The 11,411-nt window shown below is 37.1% G+C and overlaps 1 protein-coding gene across 1 annotated transcript; it reads left to right on the forward strand.

The window, feature by feature from the left end:
• Window positions 1-9,286: 9,286 nt before the first annotated feature.
• On the forward strand, window positions 9,287-10,731 carry LOC131613984 (protein MAIN-LIKE 1-like). Its single transcript, XM_058885617.1, has 4 exons — window positions 9,287-9,631; window positions 9,880-10,356; window positions 10,450-10,542; window positions 10,618-10,731. The coding sequence occupies exons 1-4, from the start codon at window positions 9,287-9,289 to the stop codon at window positions 10,729-10,731; spliced, it is 1,029 nt and encodes a 342-aa protein (XP_058741600.1).
• The last annotated feature ends 680 nt before the right edge of the window (window positions 10,732-11,411 follow it).

Consider the following 11,411-nt stretch of genomic DNA (forward strand, 5'->3'; position numbering starts at 1 on the left):
CTGGTCAAGCATTCCTAATAAAGAAAATATTATATATATATATATATATATATATATATATATATATATTCAATGCATTGAATACACACAATATTTATGAGATTATACTGACAATCTCTTTTTATAACGGAAAGAAGACAAAATTGTTAATGCTAGAATCTATATAAACTTTTAGAATATATATAGCACATAACACACTACACTTGGGGTGGAAATAGGCTAGGCTAGGCTAGGCTAGGCTAGGCTTTATAAGGCATAAGCCTGACCTACGATAAACTTGAAAGTCCTGAGCCTGGCCTGTGACCTATAATAGGCTCTCTTTTTTGGCCTGACCTGACCTTTTTAAGAGTCTGGCCTGGCATGGAAGCCTATTTTTCATTATGGTTTTAATTAATCCATGTTATTTAAGAAACCTTATAAGTCGTCCTATATATGCATATATAGGCCGACCTATTTAGCCTTTGTTCTATTACATGTGCATATATAGGCTTGCATATTTAGCCTTTTTCTAATAAACATGCAAATATATGCCGATCTATTTAGTCTATGTTTAAGATACATGAAAATATAGGCCGACCAATAAGGCTTGATAGACTTTTTTAATAGCCAAAGCCTGCCTGACCTATTTTATTAAACAGGCTTTTAAAAAAGCCTAAGTCTGACCTTTTTGTTAAATAAGTCTGGCCTGACCTTATCACTACAACATGGAAGGCCTACGACAACGCTTATTTTGGGCTTTAAAAGCGCTGTGAAAGCCAGCGCTGGCGTAGGTAACAAAAGCGCTTCTGAAAGCGCTCTGGTAGACCCCCCCTATAAGAGCGTTTTTCTGGAAAAAGCGCTCTGGTAGACCCCCCTATAAGAGCGCTTTTCTGGAAAAAGCGCTCTGGTAGCTCCCCCTATAAGAGCGCTTTTTCCAGAAAAGCGCTCTGGTATCCCCCCCTATGAGAGCGCTTTTTCTGGAAAAAGCGCTCTGATAGCCCCCCCTATAAGAGCGCTTTTCCAAAAGCGCTTTCGTAGGTTGCGTTTTTTTTTTATGCTTTTTTTTTAATCTTTGGCAGCGCTTTTACTAAAAAGCGCTTTCGTAGGTGGACCTTTAAGAGGGCTTTTTAAAAGCGCTTTCGTTGCTAAATGAGGTATTTTAATGTGCAGCCTTTAATTTAAGCCTCCCAGTCGACCTCTAATATTTTCGACCTGTAATATGTTTTCAACCTGTAATATTTTCGACCTGTAATATATTTTCGACGATATATTTTCAACCATAGGTAGGACAATATATATATATATATATATATATATATATATATATATACTAATATAATAACATTATAATATCCAAAATTATATATATACATCATTACAAACTAAATCAGTAACATCAACAATATTATACTTCAAATCGACACAAATCCTACATGAAAAGTTGCTGAATATAAAATTGACACAAATCCTCTTTGATTTCTTCCAACTTAAGTCTCGGGTACGAAGCAGCACGGAATTCGTCAAAGTACTACAAAACAAAAACATAATATGAATGATTTAGTTAAATGTAATAAATTATATGAAATTATCTTAAGTTATAAATTCATACCGTGAGCGGAATCTCTAATTGATTCGCCTGAAGGATTTCTTTCATAAACCTCAAAACAAAGTATCCGCAATCTGAACTGTTTCGCTGTTGCGGACACTACATAGAAAAACAAATAAGATTTTATAGTTGTCTTGTTTTATCAAGTAGCATAAATATTATAAGCAAAATTGTGAAAAATAATGTACCTGCACTTTTATCCAAGTAATGTTGTTTGATTTAGTCCGGGATACCTGTGCGTCCCGTTGACTTCGGAACACTTGTATTGATCTAACAAATATATAAAAGCATATGTTTAGATCAATCTCACAAATAATTAAATATATAAATATAAACGAATATTTAGAACGATCCCACTTACAAATCAATGATTTCCTTCATAGCCGGATAATTGGTCCAGTCACCATTTACCGAATTCAGATAATACACCACTTCCCTTATAGGGTTGATGGCAAGCAACAACTAGTGTGCTCTATAAATTAAAACAATAGGTTATATGAAAATTTTGCTATACACAAAAGAAACAGAGATTAGATGAACCAAGAATGAGAAACTAACCCTACTGGTCGGGTATTATACGCCCAAAGATGCAGACTTTCTGTATTGTCGGTGGACATGAATCTATCGACTAAGCGCTGTCTAACTGATTCCGGTTCCGAAGCAATTGTCATTCCGCTGCAATGGGCGGAAGACACGAAACGGAATCTGTTTGACAATGCAGTCCCGCGCAACACTCTGTCATACAACAACCTTAAATAACCACACATAATAAACATTAGATTATTTTCATTGAAATGTGTAAATTAATTGTTCAACTAATTAAAGAATATATCGGATGAGTGAATATTACCGGATGTATGAGTGCATATTAGCGACGCCTAGTTGTTCATGCGTAAAAATCTCTTCCAAGTCATCTATTGCAATAATTGACATGAATTCAACACCAAAGATACCTTCATCCATATTGATATTACGGAGAGCTCCATCCTTCATATCGGACATATCAACAATTGTTCCGAGCGTCGTCCGGTATCGAGGCACAAAAGCACCACCTTTTTTTGTCGCTGGCTTCGGAGGACCAGTGGGTGGTACGCTACGAACTGGCTGCGTCACTTGTTGTGACTCCCGAGCAGATGCCTAAAAATCATATAAGTTAGGTAAAATATAAAATCATGCAGTTTTAGATTCAGATTATATATTAACACTTTAAATGTACCTCTTTTAGTGATGCAACAGACTCCTCCTCCTGTAAAATCCCTCTACCCTTAATTGCGGGTTTTGTAGGAGCAGTCTAAAATTAAAATGTAAAAAATAATTAATAAACGGTGCAGAATTGACATTCGAAAACTAAATGATTCATAATCGTTTTCAACATACCTCATCACTAATGGTAATGAGCTCCGAGGGCCATGCAACAAATGATCCTATTGCATCTCGCAGCAATGTCGTCTCTGAGACCATGTCAGGTTCCGGTAGCATCGCATCATGATCTAATACAACATCCACCAATACTTTCAAGTGTCCATCCGGGAGCGGTCTATGGTGAAGTAAATCTCCCAAAGTGTTGTGCACTTTTCCCTTGCCAACTAGGCGATAATTCGGTGACGATAAGTATAGTTGGCAAGATGAAATGCCCTAAACCAATAGTAAATATAAAATCATTATCATTAATAAAATAGAACAATTTGTAAGGAAAAAAATTTATAATTACCTCGGGAAATTTCCTTTGACAGTTGATACTAGCCTTATCACTAGTTTCTTTCACCGATGAAGTGTTGCACTTTTCTCTCATATATGTATCCTTATCTCTTTGCAATTCAGAGATTTGTGCTTGCAATTCCTGCAATTTTTGCAACACTTCTTCATTGGTAGGATTTGATCTTCTCCTAGGATGCTTGTAAAAAGAGGTTGGAGTCACACCATGACCTTTACCCCTCACCCGACCGGGATACTCAGGAGCATCTAGTGCTCTACTAAGTACGCTCCTATCATCCTGGTCCTCACCGGTGGATACCGATTGCGACAAGGTCTCCTGTAATTCATTTACATTTCAATAATTATTAGTGGAGATAAAAAATAATTTATATATTAAAAAACATTTGATTTAATTAAAGACACAGTGTTATACTTACACATTCAGCATAAACTCTTTGAACATCGGGATCGACAGCTTGATTCTTGCCCACACGAGCTTCCTTCCACAACACATGTACTGGAAGTGAGGTTTCCTCACTTTTCGTCTCCTCTAACTATGCATTGACACAAATAAAATCGTCAAATAAAACACATTTAGACAATTAATTAAAACGGATTTCTATTTACTTACAATTTTTTCCTCTAAGCGTGCATATCCCAAACGCCCTTTTTTGTAAGGATACACGGTTTTTGATGCTCTCGCACTATTTGTGGCACTCCTTTTCCGAAAAGATTCATCTCTTTGCTCTACAAACTTAGCCCAATCATTCTCATTAATGAACATCTCATACTTGTTTGGACGTCCCGGGGCCTCTTCAAGAAAGTTTCCTTCTTTATCCTTAAGATAGTTGTTTGTTAGATAAGCTTTCCACCCTCTATATCTTTTTCCGGCCAAACTAAGAATGAAGCGTTTACGCTCATCTGGTATGGTAAAAGACCTCTGCAAACAAACATACGCATAGAGTGTGTTAGTATAAGTAATTTAATCAAATTATCGTCAAGATAATAACAACAACCATATATGATACCTTAAGCTCGTTTCAAATCATGTCTTTTTTCTCGTCCAACTCTTTGCTTTTCAGATTCCATTTAGCTACGGAGATTGGAATATGCAAACGAACAAGTGTACCAATATAGCTTGTCAACTTTGCAGAATTAGGACCAATTGGTTGGTTATCAGAATTCCATTCCAAATTATATATCAATCCTTGGTCTCTATGTCGAATGATTCCCTTCATAAGGGACACACCTCGTGCAACTTCTTTTGATGATGTAACCGGAGCATCTATATCTTGTGAGTTTTCTTGTGGGTTCTCTTGTGGGTTTTCTTGTGGGTTCTCCTGTGGGTTTTCTTGATTACTAGCCATTGAACCTGTATAAAACAAACTAAAGCACAGTAGTACACTATTAATAAGCTAACAATCTATACAAGTCAAATGGAAGTCAAACCATGCATGTACAAGTAAATCGGAATCGAAATCGGTGAAATCAGAATAAGCAACAAAAAAAGAAAGTTGTCGGAATTGAACGAAATTTACATGGCTATGGTAAAACGTCCTCACGGACTCAAAAATGAAGTCGGTTTTCCGAAATTCAGACCCTAAGCCCGACTTTTGATCACGGGAAGAACCAAAACTGATAAAAAACAGTCCCGAAATGTAAAGATAAGTGAATGAGCAGCTCCGGAATTGTCAAAATAGTATAGTTACATGTAAAGAAGTCGACAAACGGATACATGGTTCAATCGTTTGGACATGCATGTATCTTATCATAGCTCATGACAATAGAGGACAACATCTTTTTGGCCTCATAGGTTCGATTGGGAAGAACATTATCATCTGGTAGCATATCTTTCATAAGGGCTAATAACTCTGTGAAGCTTTTATCCGACCATCCATTGTCCGCCTTTAAGTTGTACAACTTTAACACCGCAGACAATCTTGTGAATTTTGTACAACCCTCATACAACGGTTTCTCTGCATCGCTTACCAACCTCTCGAACATTTTGGGATAATCCTTAAGATCTTCTTCAAGCGCTTCTGGAATCTCTTCGACTCGATCATAATCATATGTGTCTGTGCAATCGTCGTTTGAAGCATACTTCGTATTACACCTCGACTCAACATTCCCGTTACTTTTCTCACCATGCATTGTCCAACATGTATAACTTCTATCAATTCCAAACCGTAGTAAATGCGATGCCAACTTATTCCCGTCAACCTTACCCCCATAACAGCAACCCAAGCAAGGACACGATATTCGAATCGGGTCTTTGGAGTGCGCAACCGCAAACTTAACGAATTCCCATACCCCTTTCTCGTACTCTTTCGACAATCGGTTTGAATTCATCCATGTTTTATTCATGTCTTAATTAAGCTAAACAAATGCTTTTGCTTCTAGGTTTCTCTATCAGGTACTAAGGAATTCTGTCAAGATAAGAAATAGCTATCATCATTATGTCTTGATCAGAATACCTAATGAAATCCTATAAAGTGTGAATAATAGAAATAAATCTTGTCAAACCACTCAAGTCTTGAAATATAATGTAACTGCTGTGAATAAGCAACACTTAAGCAATACCTAATGAGATCCTATAGCTTTCATATTGGTTAAGTTGGTAGTTAGATAAAGATAGGAAGTTACAGTTGTCTCGATTCTTTGAGTCTCTAAAAGAAGACAGTACCTTATTTCAGCCTACCCCCGATTTCTTAAAGAAGACATTACCTTATTTCAAGGTAATATAAGTCCACAAACCAAAAAACTGGTTGAGAGACACTAAATTGAAATTAAATAGAACCATAAACAATAAACTATAAGTAGAAAACAACAAACTATAAGTAAGAAGAAAGGACTAGTAACCTGAGTTGGACTTGATGTGGGAGACGGGTAGGTTTGAATTCGCGTTTTGTACAAGTAGAAACCAGAGCCTTCAAAGTAACTGTAAAATTAAATAAAAATATACCAAAACAAATCAATAGACCTCCAGTAGAATAATAATATGATTAGTATTGTCTCCATAGAGATTATACTTAGAGGAATCTGATATATCCAAACATAGGCTCAAATTAGCACAAATTTAAAACAAATATGGAAAACCGAAAATCTGAAATAGTAAAAATACACAATAACTTGTTTCAAAATAACGAATCTTCAGATCTAAAACACCATAAGGCACACTATTTAATATGTATACTTACTTCGTCGGTAAGATATCGCTCAAATTTAACAGCTGACTTTGGCAACAAAATTCCACCAGCGGTTGTCTGCCCTAAAAAAATTACATTCGCAAATCAGCTACGCAATCATGCACTATCCAAATCAAACTCTAAATCGTGATGTTATGATCGTGTAGTTACAATATCATGATCAACTCTAAATCAAACTTCATCAATATACAATATCATAAACAACTCTAAATCAAACTTCATCAATATACATTAACAACTAACCTATCCAGACACAAAAGTTCACACACTCATAAAATCGATCGTGTAGTTACAATATCATGATCAATACAGCCACAATTGCAGCATCTTAAACACCAATAATCAAAAATGAAATTCCATGTACTAAATCCATACAGAATCTGAACTTTCAAACTACAGTCCATGTACTACATTCCAATTTCAGCTACAATTTTTGTTTCATAAAAATCTATCAAACTCAAATCAATCTCATTGTCACTTAAACAGAATCTGAACTTTCAAACTAAATTGACTCAGTGACTGACTCCCAACCTCTGAACCTAAGCTACTAAATCCAAACAAAGAGAAAGAACCTTTACCTGTATGTGTCTCTCGATTAATCGCTTCTTGAACAAAAGCCCTGAGTTGAAGTAGCGACGAGCAGAAGCCGTTGAGAAGAAGACGATGAGAACAAGCGTATGCGCAGAAACGATGGCTCACGATTGAGAACGGAGAATGGTGGCTCACGATTTTCTGAGATGGTGAGTTTTCTGAGTTGAAATGGTGGGCAACGAGAAACGATGGCACGATGTTTTCTGAGTTGAAATGCTGAGAAAAAGGAATTAGGGATTTCAAAGATTTTCTAAGTTTTCTGTGGGCAGCAATGGCAGAGAAAGAGGAATTAGGGGTTTGGAAACAATGAAGCGCGTTTAGAATAATTTTGTTTTTAAAAAATTTTAATTTTAAAAAGGCTATGACAGCGCTTCTGAAAAGCGCCTTCGTAGCCAGGCCTTTACCAGCGCTTTTTGGGGCAAAAGCACTCTTGGAGCCCACCCCCTATAGCAGCGCTTCTGAAAGCGCTTTCATAACCCCCCTATAAGAGCGCTTCTGAAAAGCGCTTTCGTAACTCCCCCTATACCAGCGCTTTTAGAAAGCGCTTTCGTATCCCCCCTATACCAGCGCTTTTTTAGCGTGTTTTTTAATTTTGTTTTTAGCGAAGCCTATACCAGCGCTTTTTCCTAAAAGCGCTTTCGTAGGGGTGCTGCTAAAAGACAAATTTGGTATAGTGTATATAGGTTAGGCCATAGATCTCTGTAGGCCGGCCTGGCCTATTCCCACTCCTAACTACACTTACGGGGATATTTATGATCTAATTTGTCATGACAATTTTAGTATTTTCAAAATTGAGTAATTGGTGTTTCTTCTTAATTAAAGTGCCATTAAGAAGTACCACTTAACAATTCTTTTCAAAGGGTTTAAATTAAGATTAAATTTTTACTACTGAACTACCATATTAAATACTAATCATAACAAACTCAATAAAAATAAAGAATAGGGTTAAATATAAATCCTTTTAAATGATCAAATATTTTTTTTGGTGTCTATAAAAAATGACATATTTTGGACTCTATAAAATTATTATGTACGTCGTTTTAGTCTTTTGTTAAATCAAAGAGTATTTTTGAATGATTATTTGCAGATATATTTAGAACGTTATAAAAAATTCTTTGAAAAAAAACTCAAAATTTAATTTATAAGTCAAAATTTTCATTACTTTTACTATTATCTTTTAAATTTTTTAAAAATTTATATTTAATTCTTCTCATTTTAAAAAAATTAAAATTTGATAAATATATATTTTACAGTACTTTAAAGCTATATAAAAAAATTATTCAAAAAGTTAAACAATAGTTAAACAATTTTCAAAATTTAAGAAAATAACAGGAATTAAAACTGTATACATTAAATTTTTGTAGGAATTAAAATACATCATTTTTTAATAGAATTAAAAATTAAATTTAATATATTTATATAAAGCAAAAACATATTTGAACCTAAAAAATAAGTAATTTTGGTTGACTGAAATACCACGTTAAATGATAATAAATAAGTAATTTTGGTCGACTGAACTACCATATTAAATGATAATAATTATAAATTCCATAAAATTAAAAATAAGTAATTGATTGATGAATGTGAACAACAACTTGGACATCTTATAAATCCATTTTCATTACAATAAATAAATCTTTTCAATTTTTCTTGTTACTCCTCAAACGTTTGTACTACGATTGTTACAAAAAAACCAATGATCTTTTACAACTCATGAGCACGTGCATGATATCATATCCCTGCTTAATTAGGAGAAATGCACAAGAACAACGTAGAAGGAGATAAGATTCATGAGTTCATGCAAGATATCATATCCATGCAAATTAAAAAACAGTACTTCACCCCATCAGTAAATTAGGAGAATTAATGCACAAGGTGAGGACCACGCACTAGGAGACAAAACTCTTATGCTCATGCAAGATAAGATATCATATCTCTGCAAAATTTAAAACAGTACTCCACTCCATCAGTAAAGATTAAAGCAAGGTCGGTCTAGATAGATAGAGAGCACAAAAAACACGTGATTTTATTTATCAATAAACCTTAGATACTTATTAAAAAATTCACTTTTTACATCCACTGAAAATTTCAAAATTTACGGTATTTTCTACCGAAAATTTTGAAATTTCCGGTATACCGTAAATTTTAAATTTTTTTGGTATTTCTATCATTAACAAAAACTATTTTCCTAATGTTTTTAAATTTTGCAATGAGGACCAGAGGCAGGGACGGTAATGTTGTTGTACGGACCACATATAGAGTAGCTGCTCTTGCTCGAGCTGCTGATGAGGTGCAGGTCTCAGAGTTACGAGCTGAATGTATTCTCTTGACCGGGTCCAACCGAACACGGATGGTGGAGCAACAGGCGGCGATGGGGTTCCGTGCACCTCGCCGCCGGACTGGTAGAGTATCCGCTGCTGCTGCGGAGGAGCAGGTGGTTCAGGTTGAGGTGGCAGAGGTTGAGGAGCCGGTGCCTGTGGTCGGGGAGCCGGTGCCTGTTGCTGAGGAGTCGGTGCCTAGAGTTGAGGAGCCGGTGGCTGTGGTCGAGGAGGGGGTTGCTGAGGATTAGGAGCGGGTGGTGCAGGAGACAAACACCACCACTGGTGCATCTATGGAGCCATCAGTATACATTGATGGAGCTTTCCCCGAGGACCTTCTGACAGGTCCGTCTGTCTTGACAGGATACGCTGACCATTTTTCTTTAGGATATGGCAGGGAGAGGTATGTAACATTGCTTAAGTGTTATTTTTTTATGCAATTTGATTTATACTAATGTGTCTTAATTTTATTTTTTGGTTACAGGAGCGTCCAGTACTGAATGTCGCTTCTCACGGGTCAAAGTTGAAGAACTTCCCCGAGAGACCAATGCCTGAGCAGGTAAGGAGGATAGTTCGGGACTTCCATCTGATGAACTTTGCTGGATATTCCCCGACGATGCTGGACGCTTCTCTGTTAACGCCATTTGTTGAAAGGTGGCACCCGGAGACATCATCCTTCCATCTTCCATTTGGGGAGTTGACGGTGACTCTGGATAATGTGCATTCCCTATTTCACCTTCCTATTGCTAGTATGTTTTTCACACCAGTTCATAAGGACCAGGCGACGGTGGTGCACATGGTGATGGGGGCTTTTGAGATTGATGAGGTGGTTGTGCTTAAGGAGTTTGGTGAGACTCGAGGCTTTCACCTTAGGATGTCTTGGTTGAGGAAGATTTATCAAGAGCTTGCCGATGTAGGGAGGTACGAGGCTGCCGCTAGGGCGTACATGCTACATCTAGTGGTATGTACTCTCTTTACGGACAAGTCTGGAGTTTATATTGATGTCAACTATCTTTCTCTATTCAGTGCCCTTGACACCCCATGTTAGGCTTAGGGAGTGGTGACATTGACGATGCTGTACACGGCGCTTGATGCTGCATCTCGTCCTGACACCAGACAACTTGCTGGTTACTTAAGCTTGTTACAGGTATATTATAATTTATTACATGTTTTTTGTGTTTAATTATAATTTACCTGAGCTTTATGGTTTTTATTTATGCAGTGTTGGATCTACGAGCACTTCCCTCACACCTGTGAGCGAAAGATCCAATGTTGTGCGACTACTAACCCTTGTGCAAAGAGGTGGAAGGCCAACAGGCCGTTCCAGGAGGATTGATTAAGTACAGGCTGAGGATGGATGCTCTGACCCTGAATGATGTCATCTGGACAGTGTATACAGGTCTCCGCGCTCATCGTCCTTTTGATATATTTTCCTTATATTCAGGGTATGTCAGATGCGAGAGTCATGTGGCTAGACACTTGCCTGAGAGGTGTCTACGCTAGTATGGTTATATACAGGGCATCCCACGCCAGGTCCCAGAGGCTCTAGTTGGTGGCATTGACCGATGGTTTCAGAGTCACATTCTCAGCCCCCCGTGAGATCATGGATAAATCCATTGCAGTTCAGCAGCCTGGGCATTGTCAAGATGGATACCTGGAGTGGTTCCTTAGTGTCTCACACCCTAGGTTCACGCCATCTGCCACTACATCTGATGTTCCAGGGCCTTCACGTACCAGAGTTTCTTCCGATCCACCACCACCACCTCCACCTCCCGCAGGTGACCAGGACAGTCGCCTGCAGTTCATCATCGTACACTTAGATAGCCTCATGGGTTTGGTGAACCCTGATGGTGAGGTTCATAGTATTTTATCTAGGTTGGCCGATGTTTCCCATGGAGGACCTTTGTAGATTTATTTTTTTGTGATTGTATTATTTGTGTATTTTACGAACATTTTTTTTATTGCATAATATTTTTTGCTAGTACATGTTTCAAGTAGATAAAAAAAATAACATCA

This window comes from Vicia villosa, linkage group LG6 (genome assembly GCF_029867415.1).
Source record: "Vicia villosa cultivar HV-30 ecotype Madison, WI linkage group LG6, Vvil1.0, whole genome shotgun sequence".
Lineage (NCBI taxonomy): Eukaryota > Viridiplantae > Streptophyta > Magnoliopsida > Fabales > Fabaceae > Vicia > Vicia villosa.

Coding starts and splice junctions, on each gene's coding strand:
- LOC131613984 (XM_058885617.1), top strand. CDS start 9,287: ATGAGGACCAGAGGCAGGGACGGTAATGTTGTTGTACGGACCACATAT. Junction 9,632..9,879: donor TGGCTGTGGTCGAGGAGGGG/GTTGCTGAGGAT, acceptor TTTTGGTTACAG/GAGCGTCCAGTACTGAATGT. Junction 10,357..10,449: donor CGTACATGCTACATCTAGTG/GTATGTACTCTC, acceptor TGTTAGGCTTAG/GGAGTGGTGACATTGACGAT.